Source organism: Stigmatopora argus, chromosome 11 (genome assembly GCF_051989625.1).
Source record: "Stigmatopora argus isolate UIUO_Sarg chromosome 11, RoL_Sarg_1.0, whole genome shotgun sequence".
Classification (NCBI taxonomy): domain Eukaryota; kingdom Metazoa; phylum Chordata; class Actinopteri; order Syngnathiformes; family Syngnathidae; genus Stigmatopora; species Stigmatopora argus.
The window spans coordinates 3,536,352-3,559,938 of record NC_135397.1 but is presented as its reverse complement, the minus strand read 5'-3'; the positions used below and the strand labels follow the sequence as shown (position 1 = coordinate 3,559,938).

At 40.8% G+C, this 23,587-nt stretch overlaps 1 protein-coding gene across 1 annotated transcript in view; it reads right to left on the bottom strand.

The window, feature by feature from the left end:
- Positions 1–20,412, bottom strand: part of LOC144084818 (disintegrin and metalloproteinase domain-containing protein 12-like) — a 42,681-nt gene extending 22,269 nt beyond the window's left edge. The window contains 9 exon segments of the mRNA XM_077613591.1: positions 5,258–5,331; positions 6,609–6,718; positions 11,961–12,089; positions 12,092–12,185; positions 12,188–12,256; positions 12,259–12,392; positions 13,770–13,899; positions 17,974–18,126; positions 20,395–20,412. Of these exon segments, the coding sequence (XP_077469717.1) occupies positions 5,258–5,331; positions 6,609–6,718; positions 11,961–12,089; positions 12,092–12,185; positions 12,188–12,256; positions 12,259–12,392; positions 13,770–13,899; positions 17,974–18,126; positions 20,395–20,412 (911 nt within the window).
- Positions 20,413–23,587: the final 3,175 nt, after the last annotated feature.

Sequence of the window (23,587 nt, the reverse complement as noted above, 5' to 3'; positions counted from 1 at the left end):
AAGGGCAAGGGACATCGTCACATGAGTAATAAAAAAGGCCAAACCATAAGAAAAAAACTGCTTTAGCTCATAAAAACGACTTATCGTCTGGTGACAATACAATTTTAAGGTCTCCCAGCTTGAAATCTACACAAAACATACACGCACACACACCCACACACACAAGGGGATTTTAAAGAGGGAACAACAAAACTTTGTAGCGGCTTAACCTCACAGTTACTGGAACTAAATGGTCAAGATAGAATGACACGGTCATTTCGAAAACACTTAAAAACTAGAAAGTTATCACCAAAATAAGACTGTAAAAAGAAGACACTTGTAGCGCGAGTAGCGGTACGTTTTTTTTTGTGTTATTTGTTAATATCAAAGAACCGAAACCATAAGTGCATTCCATTTACTGACACAATCCAAGTTATCGTCAAATTTTCGAAAGGACTCATGTTCATTATGCTTGCTCGCGGGGTGTTATACCCTCACGCTGCTGTTATTATTAAACCTAATATATTTTTTATGATGATCAGCCAGGTCTCCCATCCTTTCATTTTTCCTTTTTACAAGCTGAGAAGTGACAACTGGCACAAAGTATGGCTACAAGTGCAAACAACGGGATTAAAGACAGTGTTTTATGTGTCCCATAAAAGTCCACTTCAGTTTGGACGCCGGCTAATTCCTGTGAAGTCTTGGACGTGACTAAGCCTCTTTTCAACAGAGGTGATGTGAAGCCCAGCTGGTCAAGTACAAGAAGCATTGCTTGGCCAGCCGTTGGTCTTCAAGTGGGCTACAGGAATAAACACGTTTATATATGGACTAAAATTGCACAAATGAGATGAAGTCATATTCCCAAAATGCCCTTCAAATGGGAGACTTTACAGCGCCACACTTAAATGAAGCTTACTTTGTACTTGAATCCAGATCTATCGTCATCATTCATGTGTGGTTTTATCTTTAACTTGTAACACAAATCTTATTGCTATTTCAGCTTCTTAACTTGTTTATGATATTCATAACACTTTTTTGGGGAATAATTCTGTGAAAGCTGAAAAACTGTGTTTTTGCATTTCAACTATAAAAAACAAAACAAAAAATAATCCCATCATTCATGCAAAGATCATTTAGGACAAAGTGGCCACATAAAGTCCACACACCCTTTTTAAATGTTAGTCCCAAGATAAGTTTAAAAAAAAGTTTTCCCCATTAATAATGTGACCTAAAACCTTTACAAAACTAAATGTTGCTGGACAAGTTATAATTGGTGATGTGACTGTATTCACAATTAACAAGTCACATTGAAACACATAATTGCTAAATGCAAATCATGTTAGAGCTGACCCCATGTTTTTTTTAACCCTGATTAACCCTGATTATTCTTAAGAATATATCAGGAGAAAGTTACAAAATTCAACAACTAACTATTGAAAACGATGACATTTATTTGCGCACGTACGTTGGGAAAACAATATGCCAATTAGCACAGAATATTACAATTGTGATATGAATGACTAATTCCTAAAGACAAAAATTCATTAACTTCCGTACTGCTTTATCATTTCACAATGGTTGCAGGGGGTGCTGGAGCCTATTACCAGGCAGAGGACACCCTGAATTAGTGGCCAGCCAATCACAGGGCACAGAAATAAATTTAACAGTTATAATATGAATGATTGCGCTTATTCCGAGCCATCAGCTAATCCGTCCCAGACCAGAACACAAGCACGTTTTGTCTTTTCGTAAAAAAAAAAAAAAGGAGAACACATCCCGCACCATTAAGCGGCGGTCCTAAAAGTTTCCTGGACGCAGCTCGGAGTCTCCCGTAAGATAATAGCGTACAATCTGTCGCTGGCTTGCCCCATTAACTTCCAAAGATGATGGCAATGGAAAGTTAGCACGGTGCTGATGTATCATTTTGACACCACGATGGGGGTGAACGATCTGTCGCCGGAGCTAATGCGGCGGAACACGAGCCGTAATGGCTGCCGGCTTATGAGGAGATGAGGTCAATTATCAGATGAGGCGCAGGTAAAATGTCTTCATGACATTAAAATAGCAAATGTCTGGAATATTACGGGGAAATGTTGGGCGATAACGTTTTATTGTCCACCGAGACGGGGGCAATGCATTGTGGGAAGCAATCAAGAATTGTGTGTTGCTACTAACTTTGGAAAAAGACAATTATTTGCAATGCAATAGCTGACATTTTTGGGAACATTTAAAAATATTTTTCATTCAACGGCAGATAGAGAGTTAATACTTAAAAATGTTAACAAATTCACTTTAAAAACCCGATCTTTGGGCCCCATTTCCGATCAAGTGATCTGATCGGGGACGTCCCTACTTGTTTGGGATTTTTTGTGGGTTTTGTAAGGATGTGGGGAGTGCAAGATGCTTCTCTGGCATCTCTCAAGATTAACAGTATACTGATGACCGTATCCTGTCACAGACTAACTTATGAATGCCCGCCGCAAATGCGCATGATATCATCTGGAGAAATCTTTGTCTGCAGAAAAATGAATATAATCTCTCGTGTGGCTCTCTCGGCGGGACGTGTTCCCGTCTCGTGCCGATAAACGACAGCGGGGATGATATTATGCACCATCAATGTCTGAAGGCCCGCACTCGGCCGCCTCCAAAACACCACTGCGGATAATGGATTTTCTTCTCAGCGGCTCTTACGTCGGCAGCGAGCAAAATCTCAAGACGTGCTCCGGCGCCTTTGAGAGGACTTTAAAGTGGGCTCAGCCCCCGTTTGCAGGTTCATACTGGCTGTGATGTGAAAATCACTCGACTTCACTAATGTTCATGTCTTTGAGCTGAGCTTGGATGGCCAGGGTCAATGAAGAAAAGACTAAAAACTAGAAGGGGGAACAAAATCCATTTAGGGACGAACATTTGAATGGATTTTGCCTGCACTAAACTGCAGTTAATAGAAGGGAGTCATTTAGGCAACATTTGGTCTTAGAATTCTGATTAAATCTGCTATATCCCGTATATTTCAGATTATATTTCCATAACGTCAAAGGAACTGCACACCCCTGGCACACCCTTTCCAGTGACCAATCCCCTATTCTTCCTGTAAACCGCAGTGACCGAGGCATCAGCTGTGAGTCATCCATCTCCCTCACGCTGCCTTTACCATCCGCTCTGGTCCAGATGTGTCCTGTGATATCACGTTATTGGTGGGGCCCACCGAGACCAGGTGGTCTGTGACCTTGGACCATTTTAAATGACGGCTCGGTCTGCGCTGCAGAACAGATGACGACGTCGTCTGATGCCTGTGGCAATTACGGCTGTCGAGTCAGAATGGGCGATCATGCGATGAATAATCTGAGGTCAATTTGGATGATCGGCTGAATGTGTATTCCTCAATTAAACATGGCAGGAATGTGCAGGACAATCACCAATCAAAGTCAACTTTTTGTGTCTTTTTAAAATTTTGATGCTTTAGAATTCTCTTGAATGATTTTGTTGATTGAAGTCATATGTTTAAAAAAATGGTGATTTGCTCTAGTTTTTTACTTCCATCAATCGGCTACGATTTGGACGATTTTTGTAAATTTGGCAGATCAATGATCGGTTGGGCAATTGATTTCATCAGTTTGTCTTTTTTGTAACATGTGATATCATCATTACTCTGCAGCATAACTAGTACAGCAATATTTCGAAATCACCACTGTGTTATTGGAATTAGTAATTAACAAATGATGTATTGTTGACAAACTGAGAAATAATTGGTGATTAGACGACTAACAAAATAATCATTAGTGGCCACCCTGGTAAGATTAGCTCACTACATTTTAGGATGGAAATGCAAAAGACAGATGAACCCGTCATGTTAAAAGATGAAAAACGTTTGAGGTGAATATGATTTTCTCCACTTCAAACCCAAAGTTAAAAGCACCATTATCAGCCCTCTCCATCCTACTCTGCCTTTACTCCAAAACGAATTTCTACTTTGAGCACAATGCTCAATGCATTTGTTGGTACTCAAACCAGCTTTGCACAAAAAAGAAAAAAAAACCTCACTTCCCAATGACAACATTTCCTTTCATTCTTCTGCGGCAGGAAAGAAAAGAGGAAAAGGCCTTTTTGAAACACATGGCAACAACATCATTATGTTCCTGACAAAAATCCCCATAGCAACAACCTCTCTGAGCTTTCAAAGGGAAAAAAGATGCACACAGTCTGAAAACACTAGACAGACAATGCCAACAATTCTTTTTGTTTTTACCCGTTCTTTGCCAATATCTGCGACTGACATCCAGTTTATTTAAATGAGCTCAAACAGTTTTGGACCTGGATCCCGTAGAAGTCCCACAAACACTAAAAAAGGATCTTCCGGTGTTCCTTGTTGTTGTTGTCTTCAGTTTCTCGTCTATCTATAGACAGGTTTTCCTTATCTCTCGCTGTTGCTTCCCAGATTTAGCCGAGTGCTCGCCAGGCAACCTCACAAAGCCAGCGTTCCAGGAATTTTGTGCACCTAAACGCCTTTTGTTTGGCTGGCAAAGCCTTCCAATTCTCTGCGATTATTGCTACAGATGCCAAGTCGTATTTGTTTGCCTGTCGAAAAGTCCGACTGGAGCGAACAAAAGCCTGTCACGGAACTGCGACTCAACCACGAAGGCCGACCGATCAGCTTTAGACGTGCCAGGCTAAACGCTCCGTTTGTGAACCCTGACGGAATCGGGCTACCACGTCTGCTCGCATTTTGCCGTCCTAAAACTGCAAACTATAATTGGGAATAAAGTACGATCGCACCACTCCCTTCCAACGAGAATCGCCGTCCAAAACAAGGCATGAGTCAGCGATGGCATCATCCTTAAGAGCGTTTAACTCTCCCCTGACATGAAACCTGGCCTTCCCCACCCCCTCCTCTTTTCTGTGTTTATATGTGCATCACCATATTTATGAACTCCACATGATCCCCGCCCCTCTCTTCGCAGTCTACTGTTATTCTCGGCGGTCCGGAGGGGAGTGATGAGAACACGGAGTCGGCAAACCGAGGAGCGAGAGAGAGAGAGAACCCTCTTGTCCTCAAGAGTTTCTCCTCTGCTGCCTTTTTCACCGCCTTTCATCTCTTTTTTTGGGGGGGGGGGGGCCTTCGCAGAAAGTGAACTTTTGAAAAGGGCAATACCCCGAGGGGATATATTATTTTCTCTGGTCCTGCCGATTCGTATGACTTCTCCATTCTTTCTGTTTGTGATTAAAGATGCATGTGTGTTTGCTGTCCACATTGACCACTAAGAGGGGTGCTCGAACTCACTCGTTTTTCTCCAGCAGCAACACCAGGCGTTCGCCTTCCGCACGCACCAGCAACCGCAGTGACGACGGATAACCCTGGAGGGAGAAAATAAATAAATAAATGAGGATGACGGCTGTGAAGGTGGCAATCTTATCTCAGCCAACATGTCGGAAGTGGGCACGTGTCCGACTTCACCTCTCGTTGACACGCGCTGAGCAAAGCAGGATGCGAAGAGGCACAATGGACGTGGAGGAAGCGGAAGAGAGCTTCCGTATTATTCACTTCTGACAAGGATGGACAAAAGTATTGGGACAGGAAATGAAAAGGAAGGATGTCGGCAGGCACGTCGTGGGCCAACTGCGCGTAAACGGCCCTGTAGTCAAGTAGTGCGCTCGTTTGAGATAAGGAAATCATTAGCTGCCTAATTGGAAAAAAGGGTCACCTTCTTCTCTCTTAAAATGCATCAGCAGTGGTTTAACCTATCTGATGTAATTAAAAACCCAATGGACAATCACCCGGGTTGAGCCTTACGTTGCGTCTCCTATAGGCACCTCGCTACGCTTTTCAAGAGTGGCTGATAACTGTAAGTAATTAACAGTCAGACCTGCCCTCAATTCAAAGACAGGCACTTTAGTAAGGAAGATGGGGTAGGAACAGGAAGACAAGAAATGATTTCAAAACAAACCATTTCAATGAATCATCAAATAATCAAAACTGAAGTGAATCTTTTTTCGGATCCAATTTTATAGAGCTTCAAGAAGTTGGTATGAATCAAACACACCGAAATGCGAAATATGGATAAACATCATCGTTTTTAGATGTTCCATTTTGTTAAAAAGAAACGTTTTCATTCAAATATCTGAAATGTTGTAGCAACAATATTGTATCAAATGTCAAAATCGCCCTGTATTTTTAATGCTTTACATCTTCATAAACATTTTGGGAACTAGCGAGAGACTGCTGAGAGGCCATATTTTTTATGCTTAGTTTTAAATAATAACCTCTGAGAAATAGAACACAAACAAAAAGAAAAGAAGAATTACTGACAGAGGCAAGACGTCTTCGGATAAAGCAGCTGTCAAAATTGAGTGATGACTCACGAAAGCTTTTCTATCAACTTGAAACGCTCTAAATGGATCCACATGTATCCATAAAAGAAGGCTTCCTTCATTAAAATTCAAACCCGCGTTGAATTGTTGTTTATTTGTGGCGCTGCAGTGTGACTCAAACAAATTCCGTGGGTTTGAGGGATAAAATAAAAAAAGAAAAACTCAGCGGAAACCCTGTTCTTGGCAGAGTCAACGAATTGTAGAGGAGATTTTTTTTCTTTCCTTGATTTACCATGTGTCAAAATGGCCTTGCAAATACGTACCCATGAGTCCAGTTGTCCGAGGGGTCTGCTACGGTGGCCCGTGAGCAGCAGAGGTACGGTGGTCTCGTAGCGTTCCGCTCGAGTGGGCCGCTCCTTCGCCGAGACGCTTCCTATTAAACACAACGACAACACATGACCTCCATGTGAGCGATGACTTCACATCGAGACAAAATCCAATGCATCATAATACAAATTTGTTTAAAGTGGCAGGGTGAATAATCACGTTAAAATGGATCGGACGTCTATCGCCATTTATAACAATGAATGTGTTAATTAACTGGACATGATGCACACGAACTAATAGAACACCGTCAACAAAGGTCTGATTATCGGATGTCTTCGAAAAGATGATTACAGATGAGTACTATTCACAGTCACCGTGCGTTGAAAGGGAAGCGAGAACTGCAATTTAGATGGAAGATATATAATTTTAGACATGAGGAGATTGATTACCGGGGTGAATTCAATTCATACTAAGAGGTGGGTTGAGCTGGTCAATATAAATACCTCAATAAGAGAACTGTTACATTTGAATTGAACCCAAGAGAGGGGCACAAATACTGAAATAGTGGTTTGCATCTCCATCCCACAGTTTGAGTGTTCTCCCCGGGCTTGTGTGGGTATTCTCCGGGTCCTCCAGTTTCCTCCCACATCCCAAAAACATGCAATCATGCAAAGGGGTGCACTCAGAGTTCAGCGGTACTCGCCTTAACGCATAGCATGTTTGCTATCCGACTATCTTCCCTGGGGGTCCTATATTCATTTGTAGCTAGTTTCCTATCATTTTTTTGAAGTCATAACAACATTTCCATTATCTTGATATGGTGCCAATGAGCAAGTATTAATCCGTATAACAAGCGCCGCGACATTAAAATGGGATTTGATGTTCTGAATTGTGGGTTTGGAACAGGATGAGCGTGACTGGAATAAATGTTGCGGTTTGGAGGCTAATTAAAAAAGAAGGGGTAATAAAAAGAAAAGTCATGCAGGCCGCTTAATGAAATGTCATTTGCATTACATTCTGGATTGATTAATCGAATTGCAGTGGGACTTGCCTATGTTCTTGAAGTCATGTAATTTGTATAAATCCATCAGGTTTAAATACTATAGTGCTTTCCCAATGAAGATCATAAGTGAGGTGACTTTTAGACTGGTCGCCAACCAATCACACCACACAGTTGAAATTCAAACTTTAACAATCAGAACTGAGAGGCAGAAGAGCAAACCACTAAACCCCACACGCTGCCCCAGATATGTCCTAATTCCACCATTATGTACACGAAATAGTGCAATACTAATTATAGCTCAAAATATTTCCATGCCTTATTTTGATTCAGTACAAAGTCAATCAGTCTCCTTTCATCTAGGAATAGAGAAATAGGAAAATAATGGAATTCTTGATATGATAATCAGGACATCCCTGGTATATATAGATATAGTTATATTTTATTATAAATATTTATACATATTTTCACAGGAAGGATTGACTACCATTCGGTTGAATGCGGTCGATGCGTCACATTTGCATATATATTATCCCCTAACACTTCAATGCCTTAAAATGACAAATCAAAAACACGGCTTGTCTACCCAATAGATTCACAATTTTTGAAAATATCTTAGTGTCAAAATGTTGGAACAGCACAACAAACTTACTGATGAAAGCCTGCTTACTCACCAATTCACAATCAGTCATTAGGAACAAAACAAACAAAAAACTCAATTAAAAAGCACCAATAAACAGCCAAAAGTTTTACCAAAAGGGATGTTTTTTTCCCTTTTGTATTAATCGTAAACAAAAGACTAAAACACATTAGGAGAGCATCCAGATAACACCCAATTAAACAAACGATCGAAAGAAAAAATACAAAAATCCAACCAAATTCTCACCTCTAATTAAATCTTCAAGTCAAACCAGCCTTTTCATTAAATAAACTTATCTACAAGTAACAAAAAAAACATGTGTACACCCACCTCCGTGCCAGAATATTTCCCTGCCTTCATTTTCATCTCAAAACTCCTTCCTATTTTTTTATTTTTTATTTCCCCAAGTGGTATCAATCAAGGGAATGAATGGTATAATGAGAAATTGCTAACAAGTACGACCTTTAAATTTGAACAGCTCATCACAATAGGTGGTTTTATCCAAAACCCTGTCATGTCTCCCACAGATTTTGGCCTGATGTGGGGGGGATTAGAGGATTAGCAGGAATTTATTACACATGTTGGGTCACCTCCCAGTCAGCGGTGAAGGGTTGAACACCTCCCAATGTCATGTTTTTTATTTTTTTTAGCTTGTTTTTTAAAACCAGAATCTGTATTCCTTCACATAAATATGATATTTTAGTGCTAAAATGTCCACGACATGACTGGACATATGTTGCTGTCAAAGGCAGCTAATGAGTTGCAACGGTAATTTTTTGCAATACACAGAAAATTATTGTGGACAGAAATAATAAAAAGGTTGGGAAATGCTTCAGGCGAGGGAATTGTTTTTCCCCTTTTTTTCTAAAGCACATTAGAGTGCCAATTGCATGTATGTATGCACTGCGTACAAATCAGATATCTGGCTTGCTTTTTCTTGCGTGTGTGTGTGTTCCAGCCTAACACTTCACTAATGAACCGATTGAATGAATTATTGAATAATGTGAACCGGGGATGATGTTGGATAGTCACCAAAGGACCAAAACATTCAATTTTGCAGATGATTCAGAATGTATGCTGGGACCAGAGACAAATTTGATGAATAAATGAATAGGATTATTCTGCATTGTAAAGCAAATGTCAACAGGAAAATATGTATTTACACTGTCTATGCTGCAACAGAGCGAAAAAAATAGTCCTTTTTTTAAATATAACATCTCGATGTCAATATCCACTATTAAAACATGAATATATGGCCTTTATAGTGAGGTGTGCCATATATTTGATTTCTTAACAACATTTTAAATTGGGCTCTGGGGCTAAAAGTGCATTCTCTCGTGTCAAATTTTACGGTAACGACTGGTTTGGTGCGCTTCAAGCTTGGCTCGTTAAAAAACAGGATACATGCATGTACTTGAATTTTATCCGTAGATTGAAATTTCTCGTTAAGTAGTTTTTATGCAATCCTGCCGACACACAAACAAAAATCCTACCCCCTTGGATAGAGGTAATTACGTACTTAATGGGGATCGGTAACCACTTCTGGCACCTGTCGAAAGCAGATGGAGGACGTATAAGCATACGACCTTCCGTCAAACACTGCGGGGGAAGAACTGTCGTCCATTTTCCAGATGCATGAGTGCTCACGACAAGTGAAAATAAAAAAAACGGAACGTAATGTCCAACCAAGGCTGACGTCTGTAACATCAACAAGGCCGAGGAGGGAGACGTTGAAAAGCACTGACGGTTGAGATGACCGACGATGTCTCGCAGAGGAAGACGACAAATCAATGCCGGCTTGTCCTCAAAATGTCAAGTAATGAGCCAACCTTTGAAACAAAAGACACTGCGAGGTCATTTCCTAAATGGCCTTAGCAGATCCCACTTGTTTTAACTCAGATGGCAGCCATTCATCAGTAAGATGTGTGACTTGGTATACTGTTACTAGGTGGGCTGTGCTCCCGTGAGAGGGGGGTCTCGCTCTCGTCATCCACCACTTGGCTGGACCGATACGAACGTGCTAATCTTTCTAATGAACGGCGCCCGATGCTGCTGCGCCGCTGCCGGGACCGGATGAGATCTACAAATCAGGTCATTTAGTCGTATCGCTAATTATTTATTGAGCTTTCTTGGCTCAAAAAGGGGATCCGACTCCCCCCTAGATGAGTGGTTGATACGTACGAATCTGACACTTGAAATGATTTGCTATTTCTTTGTTGTTTTTACTGTCGCTGCCAAAGTTTGTCAGCTCATAAAACTTGATTTAAACAAATGTTTTTTTCCGGCCAGTATCGAATGTTCGAGGACTCTTAATTCCACAAACACAGCCTGGGATGATGACGGAGGGCTTTGGGGGTGATACTTACTTATCTTGATTTAATCAGCAAGGACACTGACAGTTTCATGGCTTGTACATTACTGCAGAAAGTCTTAGGTCACTAAGATTTTGTTGTTTCAGCATGGCTGTAATGATTATAAATACATTGAATTTTAGAGAGTACACAAAATGCCTCTTCCGAGGCTCGTATTCATGCGGATGTAGTTTGAAGTCGATGGTTTACTTCCTGGTTGACGTCCATGACCCGGATGAGGGTCATGCAAAATGGATGGCTGCAGGTTTTCCTCGCCAACTTTCTTTCAGAAGCTTTTCCGTTGAGGCGTTCCAACACGGTCCACGTTCTGATGTTTTCTTCACTACATGTTGGGAATTTGCCCACGTTTGGGCTACTTAACTGCTAAACTGCACTCGGCCTGGATTTGGGCTCAAATCGGTCAGCTCGTGGCAGCAAACCAACGTTGGCTTTAGTCACAAATCTGACGTTCTTGTCTGGCAAGTACATGGTCACAAACCACTGACTTGCATCGGTGTGTAAATACATTTTTTTACAGGTTTGTCGCTAGGGATAATCTAATGAAAAAGTGGTTACAATAAACAGCCCCCTCACACACAGATCTTGCATTTGGATCTCATTAGTACCTAATGTTGTGGCTTAGGTGGAAATTGGAAGGAAGCCACGACAAACAATCCACGGAGGCGGCAGCGTCGATATCCCACTGATATCAAAGAGAAGCCCTGTGTTGCCCTACTTCACTTTTCACTATTTTTACGACTCACTGCATTAGTATTTGGCCGAGTGAAAGTTTTAATGATTCCACTGAGATGATGATGATGATGAGGTTGTAAACATCTGGATAGTGCTCTGGATTATGTTGGAATATTATAGAAATGCATTTCAAAGATCAACAGGCTTCCAAAATAAAAGACATTAAAATGCACTGAAAGCAGTTGGTCAGGGGTGGCTGCCAGCTTGTCTACATCAAAATTGATTGGACATCCATCACCGGCAGTGGCAGTCGACGACAAACACATTTTTTTTGTTTTTTTAAATTCAAAACAGGGCAAAATTTCACAGCTTGAACATGTAAATAGAATAACATCATTATTTCACTGTAAATCTACCTTTTTGATATTTTGTTCAGTATAGTACTATGAAATATTCATAATATCTATATAAAAAGAAAAGGCCATGGCTCAGTACAGGTAAAATTTGCATTACATTTTAGTTTACACATCGATATAAATCTGATTTACACGTATCCAGCATTATATACATCAAGTGGATATTAATATAGTATAAATATTGCTTTGACAGCCCAAATATTGAATGAAAAGTTTATAAACAGGTAGCGTACACTGCCTTCACTTACCCCCCAGAGTGTTGTAAATTGGGCTGTCAGCTTTGGCGACAACCGAGGTCAGGCACCAGATGACAAGCAAGACGAGAAAGCCAGATTTCTTCCTCCGCCACCAGATTCTCATGGTGGAAAACGAATGCAAACGCTCCACCGATGACTCGTAGCCGACACCAAAGCGTTACCGGGGAAGCGATTGAATTGGAAAGTGGAATCGTGGAGGCTTCTTGCAGGAGCCAGACTCCCAAACTTAAGCTGTCACCGAGAAGCGGACGGAAAAGTTTTCCTGACTCCGCAAGAATGACACTCTCAAGTCTGCTGCTGTGGAAACATGTGTTCGCTTCGTGTTTCCGAGTGGGAGTGTTGTTCGTGCGCCGAGGACATGACAGCTGCAACCGCAGCTGCAGCCAAGGAGAACGCTGACTGAAGCCGGCGAGGGGAGTAGTCAAGCGGATGAATCGTCGCCAGCCCACAAACAGGCAGACCTCGGTAAGCCATGTGCGCTCAACAGTCCGCTGGGTCCTAGCGTCTTCTCAATCCATTTTTTGTTGTTGCATTAAGATGCAACATTGATTGCCTGTTCAAAAAATATACTCTTGCAAAATTAAGATAAAAATATCATGAATCAGTGGAATCAAATGTTAAATCAGATTTATAAAGTCAAACAAACAATACTATTAAAACGGGGTAGAAAACCTATTCCACAAAGGGCCACAGTGGGTGCAGGTTTTCATTCCTACCCATAAAGAGGACAACTTTTCACCAATCTGGTGTCCTACAAGTGCAATCAGTGGATTGCAGTCAGATGCTTCTTGCTTTCTGCAGAAATCTCATTGGTTAAACTGTCTGTGCTGGATCGGTTGGAACAAAAACCTGCACCCACAGAGGCCCTTGAGGACCGGGTTACCCACCACTGACATAAGGGATGTGGTTTTGTCTTTTTGGGATACATGCAGCATCTGGTGTTGCATTAATATGATAAAGTATGAATGCATTTTGCTTGCTTCTTCCTACTGCCTTATGAACATGTTTCAAACTTTATTAAATAATAATGTCCATTGCATGTGCATGTCTTTTTTAATTTAATTTGAAAATGTACTCCAATTCCCCCTGAGAGCCCAAACAAGTACCTCAAGTTCTTAGAATAGTTATAAAGGTCCAATCATGCTGTTGTTAGTTCATTTCAAATCCATTGTCTTGCTTCCAAAAGCCCAAAAGATGACAATTCTGTAAACAAACCTCGATTTTTTTATTACACACTTCAAATCTCAGACTCATATCGTCATTCTGCTAAGGTTCCTCTCTAATATGCATTTTAGACTTCAATAGCAGTCAAAAGCAGTGAACACATTTCATTTAAAATAACAAAAAAACAAAAAGATACAGCAGACTATTCATAATTTGGGCACATGATACTTCTGCTTGGCAGTAAAAACAACCATTTTCGGATATTGCTATAAACCCATCATCTCATTTCTCTGTATGCAGCCTTTGTAAGAAAATGTTTTGATGCGCGTCCTTTATTGCTCGTAAACTTGAAAAGCCACAGATGTGCGCACGGGTGCCATATCTGCCTACAGACTCGGTAAATCCGCGTCGCATCGCTTAGGCTGACTTCGAATGGGTTTAACGCGACTGTATACTTCGCGTGTGGTAAATAGAGTTGACATTAATGAAGGCCGGGAAGCGAGAGGGTTGGCAGAGGGAAGGGCGGCAGCATGATACGGCTTCAGAGAGGACAGATGCGGCGATGATAACGAGCAAACACTTTGCAATCAGCGGCTCTGCGTGACTCTAATGGTCCGCGCGAGATGAGCCCCCCACTTGGGGCCAGGCCAAAGAGCGAGGGATCCAGTCGAGAGGCCTCAGAAGACAGCATCCACACGGTGATGATGATAAGGACGAGAAGGCAAGAGAGAAGCTGCAGCTTGGCGGGACTTCTCTTCCAGTACGACTGCGTGTCAAGTATATGTGCTCATTATCCAAAAGCAGGGGACGTGGCATCATCTCCCCCGCCGTGATGCCCTCTCGCCGCTTTAACATCCCCCGTGTCAGAGCATGCTGTGCCGACGTGATGGTGAGCGCCCGAGGTCGCAATCAATCGCAAGCCTGAGAGAAAACCACCGCTGCCTTGTAATGACACTCTCCCAACTTGTCCTATTTGGACACCAAGACATTGCTTACCCTTGAAACTATATGGGAGCGGTTTCCCAATTGGCATATGGAGTCTACCATGCATGTTTTGGTGATGTGGGAGGAAACCGCAGTACCCGGAGAAAACGCACACAAGCCCGAGGAGAACATGCAAACTCAGCACAGTGAGGAACCAGTTGGGATCGAACCCGTGACACCAGAACTGTGCACTAATCACTCATCCACCGGGCTGCAATTGGTGCAAAATTGACATTTTTAAAAATCGCATCAAATGATGTCACAATAAGTAGAAAAGTTGACTGGCGACCACTCCAGGGTGCAGTTTGCCTTTTGCTCCTAGTCAGATGCGATAGGCTCCAGCATCCTGCGACCCGGACAGGGATTGAAAATGAAGGAAAGGGTCAAAGCGTTATTAGTATCATTTCAACAGGGCTCACAAAACATAGGTTAGGAAAAGCAACCTCGAAAGATGCCATGTCAGGTCGTCTGCCAATATTTCCCCATGTATTTTTTGGTCAAAATGATGCTTGTCAGCAAAACCTAAATTGCCTCTAACTAGTATATAAATGCAGTCCAAACAGTCAGAAGAGCTTAGTGTACGGCGTTACTATGTCGGGGCACGTGTCAATGTTATTCTTCCCCAGGCTGTGATTAAATGTCAGATGGTGGTCTCCTCTCTCCTGTTACAATGTCATCTCCAGCTATGACAAAAGGTCTCTTTTAGCAAACGCTCCCAGTCTCCTGAGTTCTATTAGCTTAGAATTCCTGCATTCCAGATGGGAGGTTGCACAAGGGAAGGTCTTGGGTCGAAAAAAATGTGAGACTCGCCCCGTCATACTTTCTATTAACATCTACTTTAGCACTGACACAGATGCTTTATTTTAATTTTTTTTTGCTGAGAGAGCTCAATTTTACGTCGAGTCAATATTTTGACTCGCAATCTTCGAGGCATATTTCCCATTCCTGATGTAATACGTTAATGCAATTCAAATCACCCAATCTGAATGATGAATTAAGGGCTTTATCGTTACGTTATCATAAGTAGGAAACTGCGGAAATACGTTTTTAATGATCCAGTCATCCCCCCTATTAAATCTACAGGATATTTGTCAGACAACTATCACATTTTAGGGACATATCTGACAAACTAAACCAAGCAGGACTCAATATGAGGAAAACTGATTGTATGAATACAATACCAAACCCAAGTATTTGCTTTTCTGCACATGCATCATCCCCTTCATCTTTGCAAGATGTGGTCCAAATGTCTCTGGCAAAGAATAAAAGCAGCATTACTGATACATTTCCTCCCCACACCCAAAAAACAATATCATCACCGAAGAATATCATAATCTCCTTTGAGGAGCAGCTCGGCATCGGAACGGCTAAATTGCTTTTTCACTCCATTGGTGTGTGTATGTGTTTCTGCGGCTCAGGTAGCTGCAATCCCTTGACTTTGCTATCTGACGGCTGCCAGCTCATTTTTAAAACACCCCTCCTAAGCCCCCACTGCTGAGAGCAAGCCCGACTTTATCGACGGAGTGCCAATCTCGCTGGAGTTGAGCCTTGGTAATAAGTTTATTTGAGAGTTGCTGAGGTCATGCCACCTCAAAAAAATAACTCCTTTAAAAAGTGTAAAAACAAGATTTGGCCAAGTTATTTTGGAGATATTGAAAAGAAATAAAATATTGAATTGTAATTTTAAAACTGATTTAAACCTGAGCAAGTAATCTCAAAGTATTGTGGCTAAACAGATTTTTAGATGGTGTTTAAATAGCCCTGATATTTGTCCAAGGAAATTCACAATTTGAATGCCATTGACTTACAATTCAGATATGGACCTTGGTAGTAAGCTTTAAAATATATCCATGGCCAGAATTTATTATTCATTTATTGACTGAATGTTTCAATTCATTGAGTGTGTGTTAATTAGACAACAAATAATTTACAAGCATGGAAATTGAGGATAGCACAGAGAGAATTTGATTTTAGCAGTCAAACAGCGTCCTCTGCTGCATAAAAATCTATAACATACTGTACTGGCTTTAATAAAACCTGTTCTCACTTTCACCAAAAGAGGGCATGTTCATACATTTATACTTAACTCTTGAGAAAAATGCTAAATAAATGCTTAAAACCGTTTTAAAGATACATATTATTATTATGACAAGGGCTCAAATGACTCATATACTTTCTATAAATCATGTGCAGATATAAACATAACCTGAAAACTATTTGTGGAAACCACATCCACATTTAAAGTACATTTAAATTCCTGGGGACAATTTTGCTTGTGAGATTCCTTCTAGATTGCAATAAATCTACAGTATACAACAAAATAAGATACATAAATGAAGTCTATATGATAATTAATCATCACGTAAAGGTATTTAAAAAAAACAGATATACAAAATGAAACACACATGCACAAATGCACATATAGGCAGACTCTCACACACTATGTACATTTGATTTACCCTATAATACTATTAGATGTCCTTGGGTCCCTTTAAAAGCCATGGCATAAATCAAATTTATTATCACTTTTCTAATTATGATGATATAGAACTTCCATCTAACAGTATTAAAAAGTGTTCACCTTTTTAAAGAGGTCAACTCACAGTCTGTTCACATGGGATGAAGCTTTCCTCCCTGGATCTTTTTTAACCTCCGGCATCATGTAGTACATCCCATAAACACACACGTGATTAGGGAATACTGCATCACGGGGACTTATCTGGCGAACAGGTCTTATGCACGAGACTCCCTTTTCACTCCTTTACATGCCGCTGGCAATGTGCTGGCAGATCCTGCCAGTAAGATAGTGTCACCTTTGAAAAAGTTACAATGCTTTGCCAGCATCTGATTAGAAGGGAGTAGAGTGGGGGGATTGGAAGAGAGAGAGGGGGGCTTGGTGCAGATAAGCAACATGAAAAGGAGCAGATAAGGTGCTTGGACTGTGGCTCATCTCTTCCGTCAAAATGGCCAGACATCCAACATGGTGTGTGAGGGTTTTTTTTAATTTAATTTTTATTTTTTTTATCTTTATGCACAAAATATGGTTGGAAAATGTAACAAAATGTGAATTATACTTTAGGTTAACTGTACCAAATAAGGAAAAGCAATGTAGAAAGTGAGTACATAGCATGTACGGTTTATAAGCCTTTCATAATGGACACGGTATTGTGAAAAAGCTTTTGGAAAATGAAAATACAATTTGGAGGATGACCTTTGACACTAAAAACAAACGTGATAGGAATTTTGTCTTGTTGTGGTATTGTGGATGACAGTTTGCTAAATAAACCTAAGACAAGGCTGTGCACATGTAATGCATTTAAATCCTGTTGTGTAATCATACTAAAACAAAAAGTACACCATAATCATTATTAAAAAGCTCTGAGGGACAGATACGTACTATCAATCGGAAAATCCCATGTGATTAGAATTCAGAGACACAAGGGAAATTTCTGATGAGATTAAAAAAAATGAATGCGCTCTGTTTGTATAAGACTCCCGTATCGGATCTCATTATGTACGTTCTGATAACATTTTGAGTTATGATGTATTTTTGGCCCTTAGATGAAACTGCACTGCTCAATAACTGCCAGCAGAGAGCAAAGTTGGATAAATGCCAGATGAGGAATTCCATTGTCTAATAAACGAGCAAACTCATTGAGCTTTGAAGTAGAAATGAACCCATCCACACATTTAACCATAATAAATTCCCCTTCAGTGAGTTTTAACGGCCTTCTTATCGTGTTTTCACAAGAGGTCCCAACCTCTAAAGTGTGTTATCTGTGCGTAACAAGTGTAAGAAAATGTGTAATAAAAAGACAAATGAATACGGGCCCGGACGTCCCGGGTCATCGCTCACCGCCGAGCCGATCCGGCACGGTCGGTGCACGTTTTGCGTGGGTTCGGTTTTCCTCCTCTCCATCCTCCATCCTCCATCCTCCTCCTCCTTCGTCCTCCACACTCGAGCCTTAGATCGGTTGATGAATTCTGGCCTGGAGAGCTCCAGGGCCTCCTGGGATAGGAGAAGGGGGGTGAGAGGAGAACATACCCAGTGAGCTGCTCGCTTATTGCTGGGAAGAAGTTCAGCAGCTCTTTGACACTAATCCTGAAGGAGGATGGAGATGGAAAAAAAGGGAGCATCTTAGCGGGGTCAACGTGTTGGGAACATAATCTATTCTTTAACCTTGATAAATCCTCTCGTCGGTCTTGTAATGGTGAGGAAGTGTTGGCGTTATGCTCTGCTTTAGAGGGGATGAGGGCAACGGGAGAGAATCACCATCCTTGGGAAACCTCCCCGAGCTGAAAGATCGGATGGATGATGAAAGAGCAAAAAAAAAAATCACCAGATGATTGTTAGGTTACAATCGGAGCATGCTATGGCCCACAGTCTCAAATATACACATACATACATATATATATATATATATATATATATATATATATATATATATATATATATATATATATATATATATATATATATATATATATATATATATGTATATATGGAGAGAGATGACTGTTATAATGTGGGTAATAAGTAAAAGTTGTTCTTTTTTGGACAATTTAAGATCCAAAAGAGTCCCACGTTGTAACTTTTCTGATTAAAATTTTCAGCTTAGTAAAACCACAAAGTCAGGAAAAATTAGGTCTGAAAAGCTTCAGTTTTATCAGTGTTAGGTGGGCTCAGAAGAGTTTAGAAATGAAGAAGACTGCTGATTGATTAGGATATTCTCATTTATGATAAATATATAGTATATTTGCCTGCGTGGGATTTTTCTGGGTACTCTACTTTCCACCCACATCTTAAAAGCATGCATCACTGGCTGGTTGACTCTAAGTCACTCTAAATTGTTCTTTGCTATGAGTGTGATTGGCTGTTTTGCTCATTGTGCCCTGCAATTGGTTGGCAACCAATTTCGAGTGTACCCTGTGTCCCGCCCATTGTTAACAGGGATAGGCTCCAACACCCTTGCAACCTTACTTTGAGAAGTGGAATCCTGGCTAAGGCCTCTTGAATATTTGTCTTCACGTAGAACAGACAATATTCCATTCCACGTCCTTTTCTAAGACCTTGTGCTGGTTCTTTTGTCCTCTGTAGAGTTCCTTTTTTTGCTAAGAAAATGGAACACACTTGGTTGAATGACATTATTTTAAAAGGGCAAGAAGCCATCTTTGATGCCACGCTCACAATCAGAACATTAGTGCTCGCAGTAAATATTTTGACCGTTCTCTTGTTATATCTGAAGTTTATGGTGCGTATAAAGGAGAAGAAGACGCCAACAAATGACCACCGGCGGCAGCTCATAAAGTGAAAAAAGCCCAAGGCGACATGACTGTGGCTTATGAATAATGCAAAAGATGACGGTGCATCTATCCTGCTCGTGTAATTTCCATTCCTGCCGCTTTTATGGGACATCTCAGCTGAATTCACATCGAGGACTGAGATGCCCAAGGCTGCCACGTTGTTTTCTGAGTGGTTTTTCCACGGTGACATCCCAAATGAGTCCCGCTGCAAAATGCGGAGGCGCATTTGGAAGTGTCAAAGTCGGAAAATGGGGCTATAAATAATGACACAGATGATGGCTTGGTGCCATGAACTGTCACACGGCAGCTGTGACTTCTTCTCTATGGCGTGTCAAATGATGATGTTTTTCTAACTACTTTGCAAGGACATTTATGAAGTTATTGTGACTTGCTTAACTGGCTGAAATTGACATCAAAAGAAGTCCAAGCCATTTGAACTGCGCGTGTTAGGCAGCAAATGAGGTGAATTGATTGGCCAATACTTTTAGTGCAGTAGCCTCCAAATTTGAGGAATTTATTCAATACGGATGAGAAATGGATCGAGTTTGAGACTTTTCTACGAGCACAACAATCAATCTGTCGACTGGAAACGATCCAGGCAAATCAATTGAAATGCAAAACATCGAAGTAATAAGTCCAAATGTGAAAGACAGGGCGGCAGGGAATACTGAAGATTTTCCACCTTTCTTTTTTTATAGCCATTTACAAACATTAAATTGCTGCGACACTTTGGAAATGAGATCTTATTCTATCTACAATCGCTGCTGAGATAAACTGATCCATTGCTTGGGCTGAGTTTGAGTTTCATAGTTGAAATTCAAACCTGCTGTTATTAAACGCATGATGGAAAATTATCATCCATTGACAACAACATCCCAAATGAGAGTTTAGTTCAAGTGGATTGGAGGCCTATCGCCGTCCACTCTAGCAAATTCGTATAATAGTTGCCATAGAGATTTGGAAAATGACTTACCTGCCCGTTGCTCGCCATCCGTCACGGCCTCCAGGACCTCCTTTTGCGTTGGGTGAGCAGAGCCAAACAAACACGGTGGACTTGTACCGAGATTTGATCCCCGTCCTTCTGTCTTGAGAACCACCAGGGACGCTGAAAATAGCTCGTCAAGACAACACGAGAGAGATGGTGCGAACGGCGGTCCAGAAGGAGGACGACCGCGGAGACGTCCGAATGATTGAGCCATCTATCATGCGCCGGCTCTGCCCCTACACAATGTGAAGCGTCCAATTCCCCTGAGCGATCAGCGCCGATCTATCAGCGGCTGAGTGGGCTTGTCCGCCCTCGTTAGGTCTCGTGATTGCGGAATGCCAAATTCTCGTAGTGTCCAATCTAAAGCCGAACTGCGTGGAATTTCAGATTTGTTCTGGACAAAGTATTAGAGTTGCTGAGTCACATTTTTACTGTCACTGCATGAAATCTTTGCTTAGGGCTTCAGACTGTACAAAAGGGATTGCAGTCAAATCTCAAACTACTTTTACAGTAGGATAATATTGAACGTGGTCACACAAGCATTTTCATCTATTTTATGGGGAGGATTGTAAGGTCATCTTTAAGGGCAGTTCGTGTTTGACAGTATGTTAATATCTAATACAATGGAAAAAAGGAACACATTTATATTTTAGATGGAAAGTTTCTTAGTTTGAAGCAGATATGATCTCATTGATATTTTGATAGGTTTTATTTTGTGATAACAAGCGCATTTTCCACTGAGAAACCACTTGATAGAATTTGTCAGTGCAAATAAAAATGGAGAGGAAATCCAATTGAAAGCACAGAAGATCAAACTATATGAATAAAAATTTCATGAAAGAAATTTCATATTTTGTATTTATGACTAAAAAGACGTTTGTCTTGACGCAGCGATACTGACACCTGGTCATTACCCCTTACAGTTATTGATCTGGCTGTTGCCATGACAACGTGTTTTGAAATAAAATCACGTACTGAAATGACAGCTGCAAATAAAAAGAAGACACTAGACTCTTCCTCCAGCGGCGAGAAGTCAACCCTTAAACACCCGCACGTTTGATTTATTCCGGTCTGAGGCGCTTTTGACAGCACACTGATTCCTCACTATTTCTTGTTTGAAGGGCCTCTAAGATTCTTTATCGTCTGAGTTTAAAACACATTTTTTTTTACCATTGTGTTTATCTACACGCTCTCCAAAAAAAGGACTTTAGAGGAGACCGGTTGAACTGAATCCCAATTGACTATGACGCCAAATGTGCCCATTAACAAACAACCATTCACACACCAACACGCATTATAATCTCTAATGATAATATTAACCCACTGAGAACTAACATGGTTAACTCATTTTTTCATTGTGAGTTAGTACAGAAATGGCCTAAATAACCCATGAATACATATACACATATGCGCCATCAATACAAGTCAATGAGTAAAAAAATAAAGTGATATTTATACAATGCAAGCAGATTTTCCATGAATTCCTATCTACTATTCTGCAGTAACTTCCCAGTTCACGTAACCTTGCAAGTAATGAGGCGGGGAAATGTTTACCTCATTGATGTGAGCTGTCGATAGGCTTCCGGCTTCAGAAACCATCCCGGTTTCTTCTACTCCTGGCGGGAGTGCGCAACTTGAGAGAATGTGGCAGGTCTCCACAGTGAAAAACAATCACGCTCACCAGTTCATCACAAATGAATATAGCAACTCATTATCACCTTCAGCAATCCTTACTTTCATTCTGTGGCGCAGTCAGTCGTCTTCCAGTCTTCCTCCTAGCAAGAAGACTCCATGCGAGATCATCTCGACTTTTAGAGAGTGCTTCCCTCCCTGCCTTGCACATTCTTGATTAGTCCCTTACATTGAACAATGACCCGTAGGATATTGAGGCAGATGCTAGCTCAGATACGCTTATCTGAGCACATTATTTAAAGCGTTTGTGTCAAAGGCAACATCTTTATATTAATCAATTTTTCCCTGACAAGCTTAAGTCGCAGCGTTCCAATGCGTCCTTAAATATTAATGAATTACCTGGAGAAGGAAATAGAGAGAAACAAGAATTAAATACAGCTTTATGCTCCTTTTAATGAGGGGTCGGGACCTTTTTGACAGAAAGAGCCATAAACAATTCATATTTTCCAAATGGCATTCCTTGCGAGCCATGCATAGAATTTAAATGTAAAAATACATGAAAATGTGTGCTTTTTTAAAATCATCTCACCACTTTTAAAGCACAAAAAGTCTCTCATTTCTTTTGACAACAGTGTCACGCTGTGAGTATACATGCAGAAGAATCTAATGGAAAAAAGTGCCTAGTGTGCAATTGGCACCTATCAAACGAGCCACATATGGCTCCTGAGCCATAGGTTCCCTACCCCTGTTTTAAACCATCAATAACTCCAACAAAAATAAAAAAAATAAACCTTCCAGGCAGTCTTAGTTAGCCTGGCTGTATAACATGGCTTTCTCTCACCAAGCAATAGAAAGACAATACGTTATTGTGTTTGCTGGGATGTGCTACGATTGGACAAACCAAGCGTGGATGGATTGATGATTTCGTGCCAACAAATAACAAGCATCAGCAAGAGGGGAAAACTAGAATGGATAGAAAGAATGTTGTGGCTCGCTTACCCTCTGGTAAAATATTGATTATGGCCACTGCGCGGCACAGTGCCACTGGAGCCATCGTTAGCACAACAGATACCCTTAGTGTCAAGCGCCACTTTATCGTGCTGCCATTTTACCGAAATTGTGTCAGGCATGTGGCGGGAGACAAAATAAATGAAATACCACGGGGTCCATTCTTATCAAGTTACCTTGGCATTTATGTATGCTGAAAAACTAGAAAGTATTTCCAGGGAGGCGAGTCCACTTGGAAAGGTTTCTTTATTTTAAGTTTACTTTCATAGGAAACTTGGTAAATAATCGGGAATGGAAGCTAACTTGTAGTTAGAGAGGTACATTTGGTTGTTTTTGTACGAAATATAGTATAAACTACAAAAAAACCCTTTATGGTACAAATTACGAATTATTATTGCAAATACAAAAGATTTTACACCATTATAGGTTGCTATTTTTATGGCTAACTTTGATTTGAACCAAATTTCCCCAGGTTATTTTGGCATTAAATTTAAGAAAAAAATTATGATAATAACTACTGTTTTCATAAAATAAGCATATT